Source organism: Trachemys scripta, chromosome 17 (genome assembly GCF_013100865.1).
Source record: "Trachemys scripta elegans isolate TJP31775 chromosome 17, CAS_Tse_1.0, whole genome shotgun sequence".
NCBI classification, from domain to species: domain Eukaryota; kingdom Metazoa; phylum Chordata; order Testudines; family Emydidae; genus Trachemys; species Trachemys scripta.
This window is the reverse complement of record NC_048314.1, coordinates 4108785-4134624: the sequence shown is the minus strand read 5'-3', so window position 1 is coordinate 4134624 and position 25840 is coordinate 4108785. Positions and strand designations below refer to the sequence as shown.

Here is a 25840-nt window from a genome sequence, read left to right as displayed (position 1 = left end):
ATAACCTGACAGGGCTGGGAATTCTCCCCTCTTACCAGAGAGGCTCAGATTTGCCATCTTAACTCCAGGGTGAACAAGTAATTTAGAAGTAGTTGCAAGAAGCCTGAACTTCTCTCACTAAGTTGGTTTCATTCATTCAAAAATGGACCAAATGATTTGGTTCCTAGTGTGTTTGGTAAACTTCATTTCCTCTCCGTTTTTTAGGCCACTAATTCATTCTGTTTATAGTAGTACCCATTGAACTGCCTTTTTGAAGGAATAATCTTGTTAAAAGGATAGTTTCGCTGTGCAAAATAGTGGTGTTTTTTTAAAAGTGAATTACTTAGATCCACTTAAATGATTGCATTTTCTGTGTGCTGATCTAAAACCTTTTTGTAACATGCTTACTGGGAAAACAATCAGCATGTGTTTAAAAATATATACATTTCTGAAAAAGTCTTTGGGGAGCTGAGTATTTGCATGTGATGACACAATGTAGCTTTTAAAACATGAGAGCCTATCAGAAAGAGAACTGTCTATCGCTAGTTCTTAGGAAGCCAAAAGCTGTACCAAATCCAGTTGGAAGCTGTTGGCAGAAATGAATGGAATTCATATGTAACTCCACCTCCGCCTCGATAGAACGCTGTCCTCAGGAGCCAAAACATCTTATCGCCTTATAGGTGAAACCGCGTTATAGCGAACTGGCTTTGATCCACTGGCATGCGCAGCCCCCTCTCTTCACCCCCCTCCCCCAGAGCACTGCTTTACCGCATTCTACCCGAATTCATGTTCTATCGGGTCGCGTTATATAGGGGTAGAGGTGTATTAACAGCACATTCTTTTGCATGAACTGAAATTAAGTTTGATTTGGGAAAATGACTTGGACATGTATCCTTTTAAAAGTGCGGTAATGGTTTGAAAAGTGACTTTATAAATATAGCACTCTGCAGATCTGCCCCTTTATGTAATCCTATAGGTGATCTGGCTCAGATCTGCTGACTAGTGATGAAAATTTACATTTTTATCATCGTACTCCTATTTCCATTCCTGCAGAACCTTTAGAGCCTTGGGAGACTCAGCTGGAATCTGTTCGGGCTTTCGTACCCTCAACAGAACTAGGAATTAAATTCCAGGAGCACTGTCTTTTATCTCAAAGTATACAGAAGTGTGCCACTCAGGCACTCTAACCTACTCTTTATTAGAGCTCAGTTGGGTCAGGGTTACAGCTTGACTTTCAAAACTTACCCTAAGTGTGCAGGGCTGGCATCCAGGAGGTCCATCTTTGTTACTTACCGATAGACAAATCTGGTATGAAGTAATTGAGACCGTGAACATGTGACCCTGTGTTGCCAGTATTTTGTTTTATTTTACAGTTACTTCTCAGAGCAGAGCTGCACTTTAAACTCCAAAGATCCTGGTGGCAAAACAGGCTAAGACAAACCTGGCATTTGCAGAAGTTAGTAACAGTTCAGTCACACTGACTTCTGGGGGTGGAGTGTGCCTGAAATGTAAAGGGTCTGTCCTCTTCCACACCATTCCCAGAGGGGGGAAATGTCATTCTGTTAGAATCCCTGTTCTAAACAAACTCAAGTTTTTATGTGGTTACAGGTTCATGGGCTTAGTTAGTGTAGTGTAATGCAATCCAACTCTGACAGTAGTGCAATTCTGTGATAAACGCACCTCAAGAAAAATGCAAACTGGCCGTTAAGGAATTGTTCAAATCTCACTGTTTCATCCTTTAATATGATCTCATTTAATGTTTCTTCCTATGCACTCAGGCCAAAAAATCCTCCTGCATGATGCTTTGAGTGAGAGTGACACTAGTCTAGACCATAGCCATTTATTAGCAAAGCCTCCAGTGCTGTTGCAGTTGAATGCTGATGGGGTCTGATCCTTGCTTTACCCTCTCCTAGAGGATCCTATGTAATGTGCATAGTCAGAGTTGTGCAGTGTGCTGCATTTACAAGACTGCCTTTGAAAATTCCACCAACTCGTACACTCTGAATGTGAAATTTCGAAGTTGTATGTTGATTCCCACCTAAAATTATGACTTGCACCCCCACTCCTGAAAAAGTCTGTCTGCTTTCAAGGGGAAAATCAAATAGAAGACTAACATATTAACAAATCTGACCTGGTCAAATGCATAAACATTGAGTACTTTGTCTCTCTTCACAATAAACTGGTGATGACTGAGCCAGTTCTATGAAAAGATGCACGAGTGGACACATGGTTCAAATTTGGTCTTGTAGAGCAGCTTGATATCTTTTTATCTGCTATGTAGTGCTGCCAGGGTGTGTACCATGTGTATAAGATTTTGGAAGTTTTGCTAAACTAAATCCCAAGAAAAGTCACTTTGTAATTATTTTACTGAGGTTAAAGAGTAGAAAACTCTGGTGGTAGCAGTGTGGTGGTTGTGAGAACTTGCTGCAGCTTCATTTCACTAGGCAGTGTTTTGCCTACCACTGTAGCAGTACAATCCATGCAGTCCTGACTCCTCTCTCAGCTTTGGGTGAGTTGTAGAACTGATGCAAATCAGAAAGCTTTTACAGAATCTGAATGCAAGGCAGCTACTTGAGTCCAGATGTTTCAAGAGCTATAGTCACCTATTTTGTAACTCCTGCCATTCATTACTAGTTCCTAAGTCATCCCTTTTATGGTAATAGTAGGGTCAGGTAACAACTTGTTTCAAAACAGTATTAATCTATGCCTCCCAGAGTAATGTAATCCAATGGCTCTCAACCTTCCCAGACTACTGTACCCCTTTCAGGAGTTTGTCTTGCATACCCACACGTTACCTCACTTAAAAACTACTTGCTTACAAAATCAGACATAAAAATACAAAAGTGTCACAGCACACTATTGCTGAAAAAATGTGCTTACTTTCTCATTTTTACCATATAATTATAAAAATAAATAAATTGGAATATAAATATTGTACTTGCATTCTAGTATACAGAGCAGTATAAACAAGTCATTGTATGACATTTTAATTTGTACTGACTTAACTAGTGATTTTTATATAGCCTGTTGTAAAATTAGGGAGCTATCTAGATGAGTTGATGTACCCCAGAGGTACATGTACACTGGTTAAGAACTACTGATGTCCCTGAAAATGGAGAATTTCGGTCTCCAACACAGAGTAACCCAGGAACAGCATGTGCAGCAGAGCTCCACTAAGTCTGTACTATTTGGATATTCATAAGGGTGTCAGGTAGCTGACTGAAACCCAGCCCTACAGGGTCCAGGAAGAGGAAGAAGCATAGTAAATATTGGGACTCTGAAAAGGGCAGATAAAATGTTTCAATATTGATAGCTACTCCTGTGAAGAATATGTATTAATATTCTAATGGAAAAAACTGGGAAAATTCCCCCATAAAAGTCCTTGGCGTTCGATTGAAAGTTGGCAGATGGTACGGCCCACCACTGTAAACCATACAAAGAAAGGGAATAAGCAGTTGGGTCACTCGCCTGGCTTTCACTCCTCATTTGCCTTCTCAGCCTGAACATCACTGCTACACACACATCTTTGTTGTTATCTTAAACAACCAACGTGCAGCATTAATTCCAGCAGTATTCACAATACCTTTGTGTTCATACATGCACATTTCAGTGTTGTCATCTTGACAAATTACCACACTTAGAACTATAGCTAATCTAAATCAGTTGCCCTTGCATCTCTCACATTGCACAAAGCTACATACAGAATTGTGCACAGTGAAATCTGTGAAAGCCACACCAACCAAATATCCATCATGAAAACATGACCATGTAACTGTAAACGTGGTCACATTAAAGCTACGCACGGACTGTCCAGGGTGAGAATGGAAATGTGTGAGTAGGACAGGTGGGTGTTTGAACTTTCTTGGTTTTATACTTTAACATTAGAGATTCAGATCTTGTGTATACAGTCTGCCAGAAAAAGAAAGAGTGGAGAAGAGGTGGGTTTATGACACTGGAGAAATCATACAAGGGAAATCTGATTGAGTTTGACTGAGAGTCACTTCCATGTCTAAAATCTTCTTTAACACAGTAGTGGTGGGTGGGGGATGCCTTCATAGCTTCAGCTGAGTTGTGAGAGTTCCCAATCCACACCCGAGTCATCCAGGAAGACCTCCAGCAAAGCTGGGTGAAGAGCAGAATTGACATTCCTGACATTTTTAAAGTTTAAAAAAAAAAACAGAGAAGGACCTGGGGACATGAGTATCTTGGAGGAGAGTGGAAGACGTTTCATGAACTGGAGTTGAAATAACATTTACCTAAACACTCTGCTGTAGAGTATCGGGCTTGGAAGCTACTGCAGCTCCCTTTGACCCTGGCATAACTGAGGTCTGATACTGTGAGGAGTGAATGTCATGCAACACCAATTAAATTGTTCAGAAAGTGCCCCAAATTTTTTTTAAAGCTAACATTAATTTCTTGATAGCTACCAGCTGGGAAGAGTGGTTGACCACCATTCTGCTGCCTATGGTTTGGGGCAGCATTGGAGCCATAGGAATCAAATTGAAGCTTTCCAATGAATAACCATACCTCTGTTGCTGTTTTGGGTTAACCCTTTTATAACCAGTCAATAGCAACAGAAATTATTTTCAGTAGTCCAATATTGGAATTCCATAAGGACTGCTCATCATGGGAATACCATTTTGAATGTGAACATTTATGGATTAATATTTTTCTAGTGAACCTGCTGAGCAGTTTTTGATGGGCCAGACTCTTTCATGGAAGAATTCCTGAACTGCAGACTTCCTTTGCTCCGATTTCACAGGAGAAGCACTATCATGTTGTTAAATCCTCTGAGGAGAGCATTTGTTGGGTAACTGCTCTATTTTGTCCTCGACCTCAACAAAGAAAAGATTAAACACATTTTCTGTTGTCCCAATTTGTTTTACATTCACATCTGCCAAAAAAGCGTATTTTTACAAGCATTCATTCTGTATTTTTCAGATGGATTAAATACTGAAAATAAAATGGTTATAAAAGCATTTAATTTCTTTGCTGTGGGGCTGGCATCGGAGGCTTTTTCATGCAACAGAAATGAGTAGCAGGAGCATTGAAACTGGCAGAATAGGTTCTGTTGAGGATAGACTGATCTGTAGATTGCAGTAAGGAATTTCAATGTTAGATTCTGCAGTTCTTCTATAATTCCATTAACCCTTTTTGGTCGTGAACATCTGGAACAAAAAACATGAGTACTTGTGGCACCTTAGAGATTAACAAATTTATTTGAGCATAAGCTTTCGTGGGCTACAGCCCATTTCTTCAGATGCATAGAATGGAACATATAGTAAGGAGATATATATACATACAGAACATGAAAATGTGGAAGTAGCCATATCAACTCTAAGAGGCTAATTAAGATGAGCAATTATCAGCAGGAGGAAAAAAACTTTTGTAGTGATAATCAAGACGGCCCATTTCAGACAGTTGACAAGAGGTGTGAGGATACTTAACGTGGGGAAATAGATTCAATCTGTGTAATGACTCAGCATTCCCAGACTCTATTCAAGTAGGGTTACCATATTTTAATTTTAAAAAAGGAGGACCTCCAGCCACGCCCCAGCTCTGCCCCTCCCCCGCCCCCGCTCCTTCCCCAAAGTCCCCGCTCCAACTTTGCTCCCTCCCCTGAACGCTCCGCCCCCTGCTCCTCCCCCTCCCCTACTTCCCGCGAATCAAATGTTCATGGGAAGCCTGAAACAGGGAGGCAGCAGGTAAGCTGGGGCTCGGGCTGGGCGCGGTGCAGCCCAGTCCGGCCGGCACGGCCCCCCGGCCGAGTGGCTCTCTCCGGCGGCCGGCCCCGGCCGAGTGGCTCTGGCCCTGGTGGCTCCCGCTCCGGCATCTCCCGCCCTGGTTCCAGCCCGCCCTGGCCCCGCCGGCCCCAGCGGGTCCGGCCCCCGACCCCAGCAGCCCCGGCCCGGACCCAAGCCCCACAACCCCTCCCTCCCTATTTTCCCAGACATGTCCGGCTTTTTGGGATTTCCTCCTGGACGGGGATTTGAGGCCCAAAAAGCCGGACATGTCTGGGAAAATCCGGACGTATGGTAACCCTATATTCAAGCCTAAATTAATGGTATCTAGTTTGCGTATTAATTTAAGCTCAGCAGTTTCTTGTTGGAGTCTGTTTGTTTTTGAAGCTTTTCTGTTGCAAAATTGCCACCTTTTAAGTCTGTTACTGAGTGACCAGAGAGGTTGAAGTGTTCTCCTACTGGTTTTTGAATGTTATGATTCCTGATGTCAGATTTGTGTCCATTTATTCTTTGGCCAAACCCGACAGTCTCTATGCAAATGTACATGGCAGAGGGGCATTGCTGGCACATGATGGCATATATCACATTGGTAGATGTGCAGGTGAACAAGCCCCTGATGGTGTGGCTGATGTGATTAGGTCCTGTGATGGTGTCATTTGAATAGATATGTGGAGAGAGTTGGCATCGTGCTTTGTTGCAAGGCCATATTTGTGAGAGAGATCTTGGGAGACAGACCAGTCCTTGCTTACAGACAGCCCCCCAACCTGAAGCAAATACTAACCACAACCACACAACAAAAACACTAACCCAGGAACCTATCCTTGCATCCAGCATTTATAATGGTGTTAAAAACATTAAAAAGTGTTTTTAATTTATAAGGGGGGGTCTCACTCAGAGGCTTGCTATGTGAAAGGGATCACCAATACAAAAGTTTGAGAACTACTGTCCTATTGGTATCCAGGTACAGGAGAATGATAGAAGGCAGATATATTGGCCTCAGATTAAGCAGGTCCCTTTTCCTGGGGTATAATCAGGAACTTGCTAGAACCAATTAAGGTAGGCAGGCTAATTAGACACCTGGAGCCAATTAAGAAGCTGCTAGAATCCATTAACACAGGCAGGCTAATCAGGGCACCTGGTTTAAAAACGACTTCACTGCAGTCAGTGAGGGGCGTGCGAGGAGCTGGGAGCAAGAGGCAAGCAAGAAGCTGAGCGTGAGTAGGCGTACTGCTGGAGGACTGAGAAGTACAAGTGTTATCAGACATCAGGAGGAAGGTCTGGTGGTGAGGACAAAGAAGGTGTTGGGAGGAGGCCATGGGGAAGTAGCCCAGGGAGTTGTAGCTGTCACACAGCTGTTACAGGAGACACTAAAGTCAGCTGCAATCCACAGTACCCTGGGCTGGAACCCAGAGTAGAGAGCGGGCCCAGGTCCCCCTCCCCCCCATCCTCCCAACTCGGGGAGGTCCCGGATGACTGGAAAAAGGCTAACGTAGTGCCCATTTTTAAAAAAGGGAAGGAGGAGGATCTGGGGAACTACAGGCCAGTCAGCCTCCCCTCAGTCCCTGGAAAAATCATGGAGCAGGTCCTCAAGGAATCAATTCTGAAGCACTTAGAGGAGAGGAAAGTGATCAGGAACAGTCAGCATGGATTCACCAAGGGCAAGTCATACCTGACTAACCCTAATTGCCTTCTATGAGGAGATTCATAGATTCATAGATTCTAGGACTGGAAGGGACCTCGAGAGGTCATCGAGTCCAGTCCCCTGCCCGCATGGCAGGACCAAATACCGTCTAGACCATCCCTGATAGACATTTATCTAACCTACTCTTAAATATCTCCAGAGATGGAGATTCCACAACCTCCCTAGGCAATTTTATTCCAGTGTTTAACCACCCTGACAGTTAGGAACTTTTTCCTAATGTCCAACCTAGACCTCCCTTGCTGCAGCTTAAACCCATTGCTTCTGGTTCTATCCTTAGAGGCTAAGGTGAACAAGTTTTCTCCCTCCTCCTTATGACACCCTTTTAAATACCTGAAAACTGCTATCATGTCCCCTCTGTCTTCTCTTTTCCAAACTAAACAAACCCAATTCTTTCAGCCTTCCTTCATAGGTCATGTTCTCAAGACCTTTAATCATTCTTGTTGCTCTTCTCTGGACCCTTTCCAATTTCTCCACATCTTTTTTAAAATGCGGTGCCCAGAACTGGACACAATACTCCAGCTGAGGCCTAACCAGAGCAGAGTAGAGCGGAAGAATGACTTCTCGTGTCTTGCTCACAACACACCTGTTAATACATCCCAGAATCATGTTTGCTTTTTTTGCAACAGCATCACACTGTTGACTCATATTTAGCTTGTGGTCCACTATAACCCCTAGATCCCTTTCTGCCGTGCTCCTTCCTAGACAGTCTTTTCCCATTCTGTATGTGTGAAACTGATTTTTCCTTCCTAAGTGGAGCACTTTGCATTTGTCTTTGTTAAACTTCATCCTATTTACCTCAGCCCATTTCTCCAATTTGTCCAGTTCATTTTGAATTATGACCCTGTCCTCCAAAGCAGTTGCAATCCCTCCCAGTTTGGTATCATCCGCAAACTTAATAAGCGTACTTTCTATGCCAATATCTAAGTCGTTGATGAAGATATTGAACAGCGCCGGTCCCAAAACAGACCCCTGCGGTACCCCACTCGTTATGCCTTTCCAGCAGGATTGGGAACCATTAATAACAACTCTCTGAGTACGGTTATCCAGCCAGTTATGCACCCACCTTATAGTAGCCCCATCTAAATTGTATTTGCCTAGTTTATCGATAAGAATATCATGCGAGACTGTATCAAATGCCTTACTAAAGTCTAGGTATACCACATCCACAGCTTCACCCTTATCCACAAGGCTCGTTATCCTATCGAAGAAAGCTATCAGATTGGTTTGACATGATTTGTTCTTCACAAATCCATGCTGGCTGTTCCCTATCACCTTACCACCTTCCAAGTGTTTGCAGATGATTTCCTTAATTACTTGCTCCATTATCTTCCCTGGCACAGAAGTTAAACTAACTGGTCTGTAGTTTCCTGGATTGTTTTTATTTCCCTTTTTATAGATGGGAACTATATTTGCCCTTTTCCAGTCTTCTGGAATCGCTCCCGTCTCCCATGATTTTCCAAAGATAATAGCTAGAGGCTCAGATACCTCCTCTATTAGCTCCTTGAGTATTCTAGGATGCATTTCATCAGGCCCTGGTGACCTGCAGGCATCTAACTTTTCTAAGTGATTTTTAACTTGTTCTTTTTTTATTTTATCTGCTAAACCTACCCCCTTCCCATTAGCATTCATTATGTTAGGCATTCCTTCAGACTTCACGGTGAAGACTGAAACAAAGAAGTCATTAAGCATCTCTGCCATTTCCAAGTTTCCTGTTACTGTTTCTCCCTCTTCACTAAGCAGTGGGCCTACCCTGTCTTTGGTCTTCCTCTTACTTCTAATGTATTGATAAAAAGTCTTCTTGTTTCCCTTTATTCCCGTAGCTAGTTTGAGCTCATTTTGTGCCTTTGCCTTTCTAATCTTGCCCCTGCATTCCTGTGTTGTTTGCCTATATTCATCCTTTGTAATCTGTCCCAGTTTCCATTTTTTATATGACTCTGACTCTGTGGATGAGGGGAAAGCAGTGGACGTGTTATTCCTTGACTTTAGCAAAGCTTTTGATACAGTCTCCCACAGTATTCTTGCCAGCAAGTTAAAGTAGTATGGGCTGGATGAATGGACTATAAGGTGGATAGAAAGCTGGCTAGATCGTCGGGCTCAACGGGTAGTGATCAACGGCTCCATGTCTAGTTGGCAGCCGGTTTCAAGTAGAGTGCCCCAGGTGTCGGTCCTGGGGCCGGTTTTGTTAAATATCTTCATTAATGATCTGGAGGATGGCGTGGACTGCACTCTCAGCAAGTTTGCAGATGACACTAAACTGGGAGGAGTGGTAGATACGCTGGAGGGTAGGGATAGGATACAGAGGGACCTAGACAAATTAGAGGATTGGGCCAAAAGAAATCTGATGAGGTTCAACAAGGACAAGTGCAGAGTCCTGCACTTAGGATGGAAGAATCCCATGCACTGTTACAGAATAGGGACCGAATGGCTAGGAAGCAGTTCTGCAGAAAAAGACCTAGGGGTTACGTGGACGAGAAGCTGAATATGAGTCAACAGTGTGCCCTTGTTGCCAGGAAGGCTAACTGCATTTTGGGCTGTATAAGTAGGGGCATTGCCAGCAGATCGAGGGACGTGATCGTTCCCCTCTATTCGACATTGGTAAGGCCTCATCTGGAGTACTGTGTCCAGTTTTGGGCCCCACACTACAAGAAGGATGTGGAAAAATTGGAAAGAGTCCAGCGGAGGGCAACAAAAATGATTAGGGGGCTGGAACACATGACTTATGAGGAGAGGCTGAGGGAACTGGGATTGTTTAGTCTCTAGAAGAGAAGAGTGAGGGGGGATTTGATAGCTGCTTTCAACTACCTGAAAGGGGGTTCCAAAGAGGATGAATCTAGACTGTTCTCAGTGGTACCTGATGACAGAACAAGGAGTAATGGTCTCAAGTTGCGGTTGGGGAGGTTTAGGTTGGATATTAGGAAAAACTTTTTCACTAGGAGGGTGGTGAAGCACTGGAATGGGTTACCTAGGGAGGTGGTGGAATCTCTTTCCTTAGAGGTTTTTAAGGTCAAGCTTGACAAAGCCCTGGCTGGGATGATTTAGTTGGGAATTGGTCCTGCTTTGAGCAGGGGGTTGGACTAGATGACCTCCTGAGGTCCCTTCCAACCCTGATCTTCTATGATTCTATGAACTCCCTATTTGATACAAGAGGAGTTGATCTGGACTGTGGGTCCCACCAGAGGGGAAGGTCTCTGGCCTGTCCCCGACCCATTAGGTGGGCCAGCAGAGACTGCGGTGGATTGTTCACCTCCTTTTCCCCCATGCTGGCCAGTGATGAGGTTAGCCAAGAGACTGACCGGTTTGTGCCATTAACAAAAGGAGCCAAACTGAGGACTGCCGAAAACCTGTGAGGCGAGCAAATCCGCCAGAAAGCGCAGAACCCACCAAGGCAGAGGAAGAACTTTGTCCCGTGGGGTAATGCTGGTTTAACCCTTGCAGTGGGAGCTAGGAACATCACAGCTACCGTCTCTCTCCCTAGCAAAAAATGCCCTTCTCTCAGTACACCGCACAATGCCAAATGACTCCTTTAAATACAGTCCTATGGGACCCTTAATATGGCCTGCATAGCAGCTTTGATATGGGAGCTATTTGCTTTTGCGTCACATTGGATATATAAACCTGCCTCTTAGTTTTGAGCTGCACAATTGGAAATAGACACTAACAATGCATTGGAGGATTCCATGCCATTTGATTCCTGCAGTTGAGGCATATGTTCCCCACACCCAAAAGAACAAGACAGCAAGGTGCTGTCATCCCTATGGGGCAGAGTTAAAGTGTATGAAGCAGTTTCTTAACTGAGCATTTCCTGGTTTCTGAGAGTTCCTGTAAGGGCTTTTCTACATGGGGAAATGCCTAGAATAGCTAGATTAAGCTCAACCACGCAAAAGCAGTCTTAGTGCAGAATAAAAGTGTCCATGCTAGGAGCCAGTATAGAATAGCTTTTGTGTTTTAAATTCACACACTGGCTAATTTTGCAATAGTGTCCATGTGTAGACAAGCCCTAATGTTCACATTCCTCTCAGGATACGTGCAACAGTTTTAACACTTTTTTTTTTAACGTGAATATTGAGTGGGTGAAAAGGGATGAATTCCTATAAGGATGTTTGTATATTATCCAAGACAGAAAGAGGCTGAGGGTTTTTTGGGGTTTTTTTTTGTATACAAAAACTGTATTTTAGCAGTACTCTCTAACTTCTGTGACCTTCCTCAATAAGACGACTGTTTGGCTCATCTAGATTATCCTTTGGCCAATGTACTGGAGGACTGGTTTTTGGTACAGACTCTCCCCGACTTATGCAAGCGTTCCGTTCCGGAATGCTTTGCGTAACTCAAAATTTGCATAAGTTGGAAACGTATACCCAACTATTACACCAAAAACAAAAAAACCTATTTCTAGTTTACGGAACTTTTTCTGTAAGTGCGGATTTGCTTAAGTCAGGTTTGTGTAACCTGGGGGTCGTCTGTAGTACATTTTGTAGGGTTTTTTTTTGTTTGGTTTTTTTAAATCCAGTCGAATTCTAAAATGTGTTGAGTGCTGTGTCCTCCCTTCTCTTGTGAGATGATTCCACAGCCCAATAGATCTTAGGCTTTGTCTACACTACAGAATTATATCGACCCAAGTTAAGTTGCCGTACAGCCACCACAGTAATTACTGTGGTTTTTCATGTCTGCGCTACCCTCCTTCTGCAGGTGATGCATGTCCTCACTAGGAATGGTTGCAACAACTTAAGTGGGGTAGTGTGGGGGCTGTCAGCCCTGCCGCAGGGCTCACCCCTGCAGGCCCTTTCCCCCCTGTGGGGCTCATCACTGCAACCCCCCACCCTACCCGCTGCCACGGGGCTCACCACTGCAGCCACCCTCCCACCCCACAGCCACCATGGGCTGTCCCTGTGTCAGCTTAAATTCTGTAGTGTAGACCAGGCCTTATTGTTAAGCTTTTCCTGCCCTATCACTTACATTTATTGTGCATACTTCTAGTGTGTGTTCAGACCTTTGGATTGGTGCATCTTATAAATTGCCATAAGATTCCCTTTGCGCAGTCTCTTCCCGGCCTTCCCTTCACATACTTGTGGCGTGTTTCTCCTTCCCCCTCTCCCCACCACAATCCTCCTTTAGGGTTTAGGCAAGTTGCATGGTTTTAGCTTTTTTTTCGTCTTTCCTCAGGAGTCTGTCTCATTTGCCCCTAATTATTTTGGTTGTTAAATTCATTTACAGCAGTTCAAACCAAAGCACCTAATGGATTCTCTAAAACCACATTTAAAGCATTCATAATACTGTTTGCTTCAGGTTTGTGCAACAGCACTGAGCTCTCCTAGCCTTTCCTGGGTAGGTTGCATGCTGAAATCTTTGCCTTTTTGCAGTTGGCTATATTGTGCAATTCAGTTGTCAGGTATTGTTGCACTGTGCTTCTCCAGTGCTAGCAGGGACAAAAGGTGGAACAGTCAGAGCCTCTTTTCTTTTCTTTACAGAGAGCAGGCCCCAGACTTTGTCCTTATACCCATTTTTGGTTGTTTGCCAGGAGGGCTGCAGTAGGCTTTCCTTCTATTGACCTTCATGTTAAACAGACTTGATAGTATTTCCCCTCAAGGCCGGCTGACTCCGGCTGTACCAAGCTTATAGAAAGAAATGGGTCTGCTTTAAACGTAGGATGCAAAACACTGTATCCTGTCCAAGGACAAACCTGCCCCTGGGAAATCACCATCAAACGCACAGTCTACTGAGGCTGTGTCTTCACTAGAAGTGCTGCAGCTGTGCAGCTTAGTGCCGTGGTGTAGACACTCACTCCAGCGATGGGAACGGTTTTCCTGTCACCTCCCCAAGAGGTGGTAGCTAGGTCAACAGAAGAATTCTCCCCTTGTCTTAATGCTGTCTACGCTGGGGGTTAGGTTGGCTTAACTATGTTGCTTGGGGATGGATTTTTTCACACCCCCAAGCCACGTAGCTGGGTTGACCTAACTCTTGAGGACCATTGCCCCAGCCAGAGAGACTAGAGTTGATAGCTTCTTACCAGGCATTGTAGAGTTCAGTTCCCATATCTGGCTCAGTCTGCAAATCCACAGATCTCTGGGTGACACCAAGGTCAAGTGTCAAGTGGGGAATGCTCTACCTAATGTAATGTATTTCTTCCATAACTCTCTCCTTTCTAAGGAAAATGCAAAAAACGTGGAGATGGTTTGAAACTGGAGAACGACCCTCAGGAGGTGAGCCACCTTTGAGATGCAAATATGTCTCCCTGTTGTTCTTAAGTGATTGCATGTTGTCAGCTGTCAATCTCTTGTGTAAAAATTCGGATGTAGTTTGCGCTCATATCTGCATTCAGGGTGATCCAGCTGCACGTTGGCCACAACTTGCTCCCAGTCTGAGGCGCTAGGCTGCCCCAGCATGTTTCTTCTTCCAGTGCATTGCACTGAGAGTCTGACCCACTGCAGCAATTCTAGCACAGTTTCCACCCTTCCTTTGGGGTGAAATTCCTCCATTGTTCACTGTGTGGCATTGTATCTGTTGGGTTAGGATGACAAAAGGGAGATAGAACCAGCACAGAGAGACCAAGGTTCCTTTCCAGGGTTTGTCATGACTCACTGTGTAATCTGAGGCAAATCACTTAATGTGATGCTTTAGCTGATCATCTGTACAGTAACTCCTCACTTAAAGTCGTCCCGCTTAACGTTGTTACGTTGCTGATCAATACTCATTTAAAGTTGTGCAATGCTCCACTCTTACGTTGTTTGGCTGCCTGCTTTCTCCATAGCTGGCAGCCTCCCTATGCCCCCTCCCCTCCCCCCAGCGCCTCCTGCCCGCCGGCAGACCCCACAGATCAGCGCCTTCCCCCTCCTCCTCCTGCCCGTGGCAGTCAGCTGGTTTGCAGCGTTTTGGAGGCAGGAGGGAGGAGCGAGGACTCGGTGCGCAGGCTCCCCCTGCCTCCCGAACACAGCAAGCCAGCTAATTTTCCCCGGGCAGAAGGGAGGGGGAAGGAGCGAGGACTTGGCACGCCTTCCCCCTCCCTCCCCTGCCTCCCGAACGCGGCAATCAGCTGGCTTGTGGCGTTTAGAGGGGAGGGGAGAGGAGGAGCCAGGATGCAGTGTGCGAAGTAAAGGGGGGGGAGGGGGGAGGGGGGAGAAGAGGCGGGTCAAGGGTGGGAACTTGGGGGAAAGGGTGGAGTGGGCGGGCTGAGGGTTGAGCCCCCCAACCCCTGGTGCTTGCAGAGTAGGGGAAGCTGCTGTGGAACCTAACCCCCCCTATTTACATTAATTCTTATGGGGAAACTGGATTTGCTTAACATCGTTTCACTTAAAGTCGCATTTTTCAGGAACATAACTACAATGTTAAGTGAGGAGTTACTGTACAATGGGGAAAATGATCACTCATCTTTTTGAAGCATTTTGAAATCTGCAGGTGGAAAGGGAAGTATTACTGCTAAATATTGTAATGGGAGAAAACTGAAGGGAGCGTATGCCCTCTTCACAACAGCAATGCTGTTGTGCACGACATGTATACGCATGAAGACAGAACATGTGATGCCTGCCTCCCCAGACAGCATTTTGACCCTAGGTGCACTTAGAGTTTCTTTCACAAAAATCCCATTGTGTTCCCCTTTCAGGAAAGGGTGGTTTGAAGTCTCTGCTCACTTATTCTCTTGTAATTCTTTAAGTACTTCGTTGTTCTTGGTCATGTGATGGTGCCCTGCAGGGCCCAGTGAATAAGAAGTATCCCACTTTGTGCTCTTTAACCATTCTGTTGAAATCAGTGGGCCAATATGGTTTGTATACAGAAGGGGTTAATTCGTTCCCAATCTAGTGACTTCCCTGCTAGCACATAGAGAGACTCCCTCTGATTCAGGTGTTTCTCCCATGAAATGCTCAGTCATAAATTCTAAGCCCACATTCCAAGTGTGAAGCTATGTATGAAAGCAAATCATACAGCTGCTGTGCAATTAGAATGGAGGGTAATTTTACCTTAAAGTGTAGCCATGTTGTAGGTACAAGACTGTAATGGGACCCTGCAAATTTGCGATTAGGACTGCAAATACTGAATTTTGAAAATAATCTTAATGCGGTAAAATGTACTATAGATAAAAATCAATACTGCTGCTAGAAAATGCCAGGATCACTACAGAGGGGAGGGAGGTGCAGCAGAAGACACTCTATGGCTATGCAGATCAGCAGTGCACAGCACAGCAAACATTCAGGTTTGGAAAGGAACAAAGAAAGGGAGTTGCTTTACTCTAGATATGTTCTGCCTATTGTACCCTGTCGCTGTCTATGGAATCAGCTTGTCAAGAGGGGATCTGGGGTGATGAGCTGAAGAGGAGAATGAGATTGCAAATGCTAAAATACTCCTGCTCTCTTTAATCAAACCCTTGGCTTTTCACAGAACGCTGGCAGCTCTCAGATCCTGCTCACTCAGGCGGTGTAAGCAGTAAACTATTTGAGAAGCCTTGTTCAAGTGATGTGTGAAATCCAGTGGTGCTCTTTTGTGTGGAAATGCTCCCGTTGGAAACTTTGGGACTCTTCATTATACGGATTGTTTTTCTTACAGTCTGAAGCACTAAGAGCTGGAGAATTTACAGTTTGTGTCTTTCTGTTTCCAGGCAGAGTCAGAGATGGCTCTGGATGCGGAGTTTCTTGATGTGTATAAAAACTGCAATGGAGTAGTGATGATGTTCGACATCACCAAGCAGTGGTAAGAGAGGAGCAGTGATATAGGCAGCTTGAGTCTTGCTTGTTTAATCAAAACAAATGATCTTTAGATCCTGTGATTTCTATACACATTACAGTCCAATGAGCTGAAACAGATTCCTGGCACCTAAAATTTTGCTTTATTTTCTGGCCTGTTTTTAATCTATTCCCTGTAAAACATAATTCAGATCTGTTCTAAACTAGCTGTCTCCCTCCATGTCCACTGATCTGTAATCCCCACTGTGCAGCAGACAGAGGGAAACAATTAGAAAATGCCTTTTGCAGATGTTCTTCGTCCAGCACCCAGAGGGTGCTGAGCACCTCCAAAGGTAGATGACAAAGTGCCTGCTCCAAAGAGCTTCCAGTCTCAAGTGTAGGCATGATATCTAATGGGAGAGGTGAAAGCTGGGAACAGGGAAATGTGTGTTTGTAAGTGCTCTGTGGACACAGCTTGGGGCTTCGTTTGTTGGGCTCTTTTTGTCCCCTCTGCTAAGGGAGAGGAAACATGGAAGCGGGGATGGGAAGGGAAGGTGAAAGTGAGGAGTGCAGGGGTGGCAGGAACTGGGGAAGAGGAAAACAAATAGAGTAGTCCTGGTGTGTCAGGGACATTGGCCCAAACTACTACCACTGGCGCCTTCAGCTTACAAGGGAGAATTGCTGTCCTTTGGCTGAAAAGGTGCCATGAACCTCTATGGGCAGTAATACATGAAGCCCTAATGGGAGAGGATTACCCATTGCTGGAACTCTCTTCTGTAGGCCTCACCTCCAGATGCAGTGTGGTTTGGTATGCTCTTTAATTTCATTAGAGCTCTTGGCAGACTTCTGCACTCCAGCACTTCAAAGTAAATGAAGGACGGGCACTAAAGCCATCTTACTCATCAGTATAATAGATCAGCCTGTTTAGACACTGTGATATAGATCATGCAACTTTAGACTCTCTGTATTGGTACAGCGTGTACTGGCTTGTATGTCTGCAAGACAGGGATACTTAAACACAATTTCCTTAGTAGGACAAGACAAGGAGGGGCCCTCCGTTAAAATGATAAACTGAAGTGGATCAAAGGAAATATTTCTGTATGTAGCATATAACCTGTGGAATTCACTACCACAGAGAATTGTCAAGGCAAATAGCTTAGAAAACTTGCTGATTCTATGTATAAGAATTGCACTTCCTATTCCTGAGGGTATTCTGCACCAAAAAATTAAAAATTCTGAGTACAATATTTTAAAATTCTGCAAATTGTATTTGTCAATAAATAAATGTGGAGGCTCCAGCCTAGCAGTGAGGAGCACAGGCCTCTGGTTGCACTGAGGTGGGAGATCATCCTGCAGCCTCCCACCTCCAAACAGGGACTCAGCGGTGAAGCTGCACCTGACTATGACACAGTGCAAGGGCCAAGCCTGCCCCAGAAACACCCCAGGGTTCTGCCCTTTCTGCATCAGGCGCACCAGGTGTTGGTGGGCAGGCAGGCTCAGCCTAGCAGGATCCAAGTGTAGAGGGGCTTAGTGTGGGGGATCCAGGTGTGGGGAAGAGAGTTCTGTGCGGGGGGAGTCTGGGTTTGGGTGGCTCAGTGGGGGGATCTGAATACACGGGGGTTCCAGGTGCAGGGGCAATGGGACTTTGCAGTGCGGTCCAGGTGAAGGGGGTTGGGACTCAGCATTGGGTGGTCTGGATGTGAGGGAGGTGGGGTTGGGGTGCAGCTGGTTAGGGCTCAGTAGGGTGGGTGTCTGGGGGGCTCATCAGGGTAGTCCAGGGGCAGTGTGTACACTATTGGGTGGGGGTTCAATGTACCTACTTATTGGGGGAGCCCCAACTGCAGCTGCTGTTGAGGGGATGCCGCATAAAACTGGGCTCCCGCTTCCCCCCACCCTGCTTCCCCATCCTATCCCCCTTCTCAACTGCCCCCTACCCCACCCTCTCCCCTATCTCAACCCCCTTCCTTTCTCACTGCCTCTTTCCTCCAGCCTCACCATGCCCCCCCCCCCCTTGACCTTCCACATCAGGGGCACTCACTATTGTACAGAAAACAGGATGGATCCCAGGACTCAGAAGGCGAGCACAACCGGCACTAGGAGTCAGGAGGCAGCATCCAGGCAGCTCTGCGCTCGCAGAAATTAAGGCAGGGGCAGGCAGTGGCACCTCGCCTCTATTTTGGGGGCAATGCCCCTCAAACTACACCCATGGACATTCCCAGCCCCATCCCCACCGCAGCGCAGATTCTCTGTCACTTTCTGCAGGGAAGCAAGAAATCGGCAGTGGGGACATGTTTTCTTCCTGTGCACAGTGGTGCAGAATTCCCCCTGGAGTAACTTGTACTAGCTTTGATGAAAATAAGGGCATAATCCCAATCACCAACAGGGGTGAGGAGAATATTCTCCCTATCCTCACACAACAGTGCAGAGTGTAACCTTTTCCTAGAATGTTTTATATGGGTCCCTGCTCAAGGTACAGGCCTGAGGTAGTTGGACTGTTTGCTTCTGAATGGATCTCTGTGAAATAACAATATTACCTCAGAATGTGACTCAGTGTTGTCTGTAGGTGGGCCTCAGAGGAAACTCTCATGTGAAATTTGTATTTTGGATTTTTCTGTTTGCTTTGCAACTTTTCTGACTATGTATGCTAGTTTCCATTGTGTGCATGTAAGCTGTAAATGTAATAATATTGCGTAGAGTACAACTAACCCATCAAGTGCGTTCAGACTAATTATTTGTTTCACCTTTTATTTGGTAAAGGACATTTAACTACATATTGAGGGAGCTTCCTAAAGTGCCCACCCATGTTCCAGTGTGTGTGCTTGGGAATTACCGTGATATGGGAGAGCACAGGGTCATCCTGCCAGATGACATGCGGGCGTTCATTGATAATCTGAACAGGTAAACAGGACTGGCACCATACTGGCTTTCTGGGAGAGCAGCACTTCACCCCTTCTTTTCCATGCAAGCCAGCCCCATCTTCCAGACATGCATGTGCCATTGAATTGCTCCCTTCTCATCCGGTTGGGTTTGATATCCCTGTATATTGTCGCTTTATACTGGGCTTTTTTTCTCACTCTGTGGTGGTCTTACCGAACCTAAAAGGCCTGCACTGGTGGGGGGGATTCTCAGTTCCCAGAGCCAGTGAATAGCAGTGAGAGTCCCTGTGGTGCAGGCCTTTCAGAACAGCTCTATCCAAATGGAATTGTACTTCAGCCCTTCCTTTTGGGCTATCTTTTTTTCTTGCGGAAAGATTTTGTATGTTACTTCCCCCCACACAACTGTTCCATGAGCACCCATGCTCTGAAACCAGCCTAGTGCCGCTAGCTTTTTCTCCCTCTCTCCCGCACTCTCGAGTTTGAGCCTCCCCACTGCAAGACTACATACAGATCCTGATCCCTTCCAGGCCGTGTCTCCCAACTGCCTGCAAAGCCTCTACTCTGGCATTTCTTTAAATTAGAAATAAAATTATAAATTAATGGAGATATCCTATCTCCTAGAACTGGAAAGGGCCTTGAAAGGTCATAGAGTCCAGCCCCCTGCCTTCACTAGCAGGACCAAGTACTGATTTTGCCCCAGATCCCTAACTGGCCCCCTCAAGGATTGAACTCTCAAACCTGGGTTTAGCAGGCCAATGCTCAAACCACTGAGCTATCCCTCCCCCTGATTCTTTGAATCTGGTCACGAGCTCTCACTTTAATTATAGCTATTGCCCTTGTTGGGCAGGAATCGATCAATCCACCTCATCCTGCCTTTCTCCTTCTGAGAGTGGTTTTTACAAAAGCTTTTGTTTGTAACAGGTTTTCTTGCAAAGTCTCTCACTCACTCATGCCTACATCAGACATGTAGAAATGGAATCCATCACAAAGAATGGCTTCGCACCAGTTCTTTTACAGCCACGTTTATTCATGTTCTACACACCATTATCCAAGGTGAACTAATGTAACTTTAATACCCAGTGCTGAGGTTTTTAATGGCTTCATTTAGGTCCGTTTATAGTATTAGAAATAACGTGCTGTAAGAAATGCACTTGTACAGCTGTGAAATACTCTGTTCAGTAAACCATTGGCCTAGTGTCCCAGCAGAACAGTTCAGACTGTCAGTTGCATGACGCTATAGCACAAAAACAGCTGCACGCAAGCCTTTCCCCACCAGCCTTCTAAAGGGGGAAAGAGTTAATTTGGCTCCTTATGAGCTGTAAACAAAATAATGAGCCCCCTAGCAGGATGAACTGTCAGCCTAAGTCTTGGGGTTGAAGATTTGCCTGGGAGATGAGGATTGCTCATGGGATAGAAGTCAGCACGTGCCTCTGCTGTGTGTGTAGTCAGTCGGTCTCTGTGTAATTTTCTTTTCTCTGCTCATCTGATTTGGAACAGACCTCCTGGCTCGTCTTATTTTCGATATGCTGAATCTTCCATGAAGAACAGTTTTGGCCTCAAGTACCTGCACAAATTCTTCAACATCCCATTCTTGCAACTGCAGGTAAGAGTCCGGGATTTGCATGGTGCAGAGTGGGTGGGGAGAACTACCCTTTCCAAGGAACTCATGTGGGGATCCTTTTCCTGTGATGTTCTGCTTTTCAGTTGATAAAGGAGCCTGGACAGATTGTTGCTTTCAGGAGAGTGTTGTTAACGAAAGAGACTGGGCATTTTATTTCCCATGATTGCAACGTGTCACTGCTGGTGAAGTGCGTGCTCTCCCTTATTTACCTAAGCATAGTCTTATCAATGCATAAAGGTTCCAAGGGTCAGTACCGTGCAATGAACAGGATGTGGAGGAATAAATCTGTACATTGCAGTGTTAATGGGCCACTAAGTCAAAATGGTATCTAAACTCTCTCTCTCTCTCTCTCACTCACACACACACACACACACACACACACACACACACACACACACACACNCACACACACACACACACACACACACACACACACACACACACACACACACACACACACACACCTATTTTTGCTAATATACAAACTTTTCTTAAATGTGGCCAATTAATTAAAACTCAATTAAGAAAATATCCACCAGTGAACTGAATGGCTTATGGGATGCATGAAGTGTCCTGATTATCTGCTGTACCCTCTCCATGGTCAGAAGACTTCAGATCACACTCGAGCATCTTTCATCAGCACTACGTTCACTTTAAAGAACACATTTTGTGTACATATATGTGTATCTAGAAGAACAAGCATAGGTCAAATGCTCGTCCAGACTGACTAAAGCTCAGTTAATGTCTGTCATCAATTCAGTGGTCTGTAAAGCAAACACCGCAAAGAAAGAGACACCTTGGTATAAAAACACAGTGAAATCCAGCTAGATAGTAAATTCTCCAAGGAGAAGCTGTATAAATCTGACACTTGCACTCATCTCTGCACTCAGTAGAGAATGTCCAAATCCCTAAAGCTACAGTCTGGTGGTACAGATATTTGGGGTTTGTAGCCTCAGTTTCTACAATAAAGTGCCATCCTGCCAAAAACCACGCAGAATAACCTGTTCCCACGTTACTGCTGGAGGTGCACTCTTACAGGTCTCCCCTTTCTCCTCAGATAGATCTGGAACACCAGCACGGGCTTTCTGCCAGCCTCACTGGGCTTCTGATCACAGTTCATAACTCTTCCCTGTCAATATGTGGAATGATTGTTTTAAATGGAGGCATTACCAGAAAGTGCTCAAGTTTTTCATAGCTTTGTCTGTGTTTAACAGCTGCTTTAGTGAGAGGGGATCTTAAGGGACCTTTCATTTACATATGCTGAGAAAAAACAAACTTGATGTACATGATTTATGTAACTGAGAATTAAAGCAAATATGGCTGCTTAATAACAATCTTTAAACAATCCAGTGTAATAAAATAACTGAACCGACCCAGGAGGCAATTAATGTCTGATTACATGGAAGCTCAAAGAATGTGATTTAGTCAGAGTCTCTGTGGGGCTAAGATTGAGTGGCCATTGCTCAGATGGGTGATGTGTTTGAGATGACCTACTTGCATTCCCAGTCTCCTCTGTTCACTGGAGAAGTCATCCAGTACAGTTCACTGAGCGTGGTGCTGGGTGCAGTTGGCTGCAGCAGTACCTGAGACACAAATCCAGAGTTATGTATGAAGAGGTGAAACAAGTTAATGTTTTACCAGCTGCTCTAGACTCTTTGCCTGAGCTGTTAGGTTCACACTGAGGGTGGGAGAGGATTCAAGCAGGATCCTGCTCTGTCACAAGGGCTAGAGGCAGGACTTTGATTGGCATACACACTTACATCATTGTTAGGTAAAAATATATGCAAATATGTTTGGATCCTGCACTAAAAGCTTGCAGCTGATCAGCATTGACCTCTCCCTGTCATTAAAAGGCTAAGATGGACAGACTCCAGTTGATGCCACGTTACGAAGGTACTTGGAATTTCACTTCTCTCGGCCCTGAATTTGTTTCCCAGTGCTTGTCAGAATCTGTCAGGCCACTGACATGCGCTCCAGCTACCTCTCACAAACATATCCACAGATTTGAATGCAGCACTTCCTGTCCCAAAGCTCAGACCACATAGTGAGTGTTTCTTCTTCGAGTGATGGTTCATGTCCATTCCAAGCAGGTGTGCGCGCGCCGCGTGCACGCCAGCCGGAAGATTTTGCTATAGCAGCGTCCTTAGGGTTGGCTTTGGTGCCCCCTGGAGTGGCGTCCTCATGGCGCTGTATATAGGGGCCAGCCGACCTTCCACCCCCTCAGTTCCTTCTTACCGCCGGTGACGGCTAGCTGGAACTTTGCTTGCTCTTCAGCAATCGTGGCAGAGTTCTGTCATCGTTGTAAATAGGTTGTTTAGTGTTAGCTTAGTTAGATAGTAGTTGGGGGGGGTTTCCCCAAGTTTTTGTCGCCCCGCTGGGGCATGCCCAGGTCCCCAGGGTTCAAACTCTGCAGGGACTGCGGGAAATTCATGCCGAAGAGTGACCCGCACTCTTCGTGCTTAAGGTGCCTAAGGGAGAGCCACCAAAGAGATAGGTGCAGTATCTGCAGAGCTTTTCGCCCCAGGACTCTCAAAGATAGAGTGCAGAGACTTAGTCCTCCTAATGGAGGCGGCCCTGCGGCCCCAATCAGATCCTGGGCCTACCGAGCTGGCTCCCAGCACTTCATCCTTGGTGCGCAGTGCTCTGACACTGGCGATAAGTCGTGAGGCCAAGGCCCCCAAACCCCGGCACCAGAGAGAATCGACGCACAAGAAATCGGCCTCAATGAGACACCGTTCCCCATCGCCAGTGCTGGTTAAAAAGAAGAGGCCTGTGAGGGAACATTCCCCCGCACCGGGACTCTTCAGGGGCTGGCGCCCTCCACGAGTGCTACGGGACAGTCCGCACCGCAGACCCATTCAGCCATCCCATTGACTCCCGCCCCGGAGAGGGTACGGTCGAGTCTGGACAGGCCTAGATTCCCGTATATTATGGAAGAAGTGCACCTCCTATTGACGCCGGAGGCGTTCGAGGCCACCTCAGACCTCTTGACCCTCCCGGCGCACCGGTGCGGCGACACCGGCAGAGAACCTCTGGCTACCGCGCGACCCCAGTTTCAATCTAGGGGCAAACCGGCAATGCTCTCGCCGCGCTCCCCGCGCCGCGCCACTCTAGTGGTACCGGTGCAGACAGCACCCTTTCCAGTCCAGCAGCACCGGTCCCCGGCGACAGTGGGTACCGCGCCTCCTATGTCCTTGTACTCAGAGACCTCGGACTCAGAGGCAGACTTGTACCACTCTAACAGATCGAGGAGCAGGCGTTTATCCTCGCGTACGAGTACCCAACTGTACCCTCCGCAGTGGCAGCAGCAGTGGCAACCGCCCCCCCCCCCCCGTGGCCGTTCTGGACACCATGGGCCTACCACCAGTCAGTAGGTCAGGCGTATGGACCCCGCTCACGAGCCACATCTATCTCTTCGACGTCGGCGGCCCCGCCGCTAATGCCGCCACCGCCACCGGCACTGCCGTCTGACAGGAGTATGCCACAAAGGGACACAGTACCGCCTAGCCAGACAACGGCACCGATGGGGACCTTGCTCCCAACGCCACAGGCACCATCCAGCACACCTCGTTGCTCGGTGTCGACCCTGGTATCGGCCGCGGTGCCGCATCCTGAGTTCAGTCCCTCCTCGCAGCAGGGGCAGTAGAGGAGGTTCCTCAGGAGCTATGGGGCAGGGGCTTCTATTCTCGCTATTTCCTAATACTGAAAGGGGGCCTCAGACCTATTCTGGACTTGCGGCGTCTCAACAAGTTTGTAAAGAAGCTCAAGTTCCGCATGGTCTCCCTGTCCTCCATCGTTCCTTCCATGGATCCAGGAGACTGGTATGCCGCCCTCAACTTAAAGGACGCATACTTTCACATTGCGATAATCCCTCAGCACAGGCGTTACTTCAGGTTTGTCGTGGGCAATGCTCATCTACAATTTACGGTTCTGCCCTTTGGTCTGTCAGCAGCCCCAAGGGGTCTTCACGAAGTGCATGGCAGTCGTGGCAGCCTTCCTGTGCAGGCAGGGGATTCAGGTGTTTCCCTACCTGGACGATTGGCTCATCAAGGGCAGGACTAAGGCACAGGTGGAGGCTCAGGTGGTCTTCACCAGGCAGACCTTCCTTGAGCTCGGCCTCTTACTCAACGAGACCAAGTCCAACCCAAAAAATCGAATTCATAGGGGCAGTTCTAGACTCGACACGCCAGAATTCATAGGGGCAGATCTGGACTTGACACACACCAGAGCATATCTCCCAAAGGCCAGATTCCAGACTATGTCCAACATTATTCTCGGTCTCCAACGTTACCCGACCACCACAGCAAGAAACTGCCTCAAATTACTAGGGCACATGGCGGCATGTACCTACATGGTGAGACTCGCCAGACTCAGACTGCGCCCACTCCAGTCGTGGTTGGCAGGGGTGTATCGGCCGGTCAGGGACTCCCTAGAATTAGTGGTGACGTTACCTTGGCCGGTATTGGATTCCCTTCAATGGTGGCTCGACCCCAAGCCCTCCCTATCCCTGGTAACGGACGCATCGGATCTGGGATGGGGTGCACATCTGGGCGGCCTCAGAACCCAAGACCTTTGGTCACGAGAGGATCTTTCGTTGCACATCAATGTCAGGGAATTATGAGCGGTGCGCCTCGTATGCATAGCTTTCAAATCCCAGCTGGGAGGCAGTAGCGTTTCTGTCCTCATGGACAACACTCCAACGATGTTCTATATCAACAAGCAGGGTGGTGCTCGCTCCTCTCCCCTGTGCCAGGAGGCCCTCGCATTATGGGATTTTTGCGTAAAGAACGTAATTCACCTGACAGCGTCCTACCTCCCGGGGACGCACAATGGGCTTGCGGACACCCTCAGCCGCTCGTTCCAGGGTCACGAGTGGTCTATCCGCTGGGATATAGTACTCTCAATTTTCCGGCTCTGGGGTGGACCTGTTTGCCTCCAGCGAGAACAGGAAGTGTCGTCAATTCTGCTCCCTCATGGGACGCAGTCTGGGGTCTCTTAACAGATGCCTTTCTCCTCTCTTGGGCAGACGGGCTATTTTATGCCTTTCCCCTGGTTCCCATGGTTCACAGAGTAATCCTCAAGGCCTGCAGAGATCACACTCGGCTCATCCTGATAGCGCCGGCGTGGCCACACCAGCACTGGTACACGTCGCTCCTGCACGTGTCTATGCGGGTGCCCCTCAGGTTGCCCCTACTACCAGACTTAATCACGCAGGATCGCGGTCGCCTCCTTCACCCGAACCTGGAGTCACTCCACCTTACAGCCTGGATGCT

At 46.7% G+C, this 25840-nt stretch overlaps 1 protein-coding gene across 2 annotated transcripts in view; it reads left to right on the top strand.

Annotated features, from left to right (window-relative positions):
• Window positions 1-25840, top strand: part of RABL6 (RAB, member RAS oncogene family like 6) — a 124305-nt gene that overhangs the window by 44456 nt on the left and 54009 nt on the right. For both annotated transcript variants that reach the window (XM_034793636.1, XM_034793635.1), the window contains exons 4-7: window positions 13567-13619; window positions 16007-16098; window positions 18828-18968; window positions 20444-20549. In XM_034793636.1, coding sequence (XP_034649527.1) covers window positions 13567-13619; window positions 16007-16098; window positions 18828-18968; window positions 20444-20549 — 392 coding nt within the window. The remainder of the gene's footprint in view (window positions 1-13566; window positions 13620-16006; window positions 16099-18827; window positions 18969-20443; window positions 20550-25840) is intronic.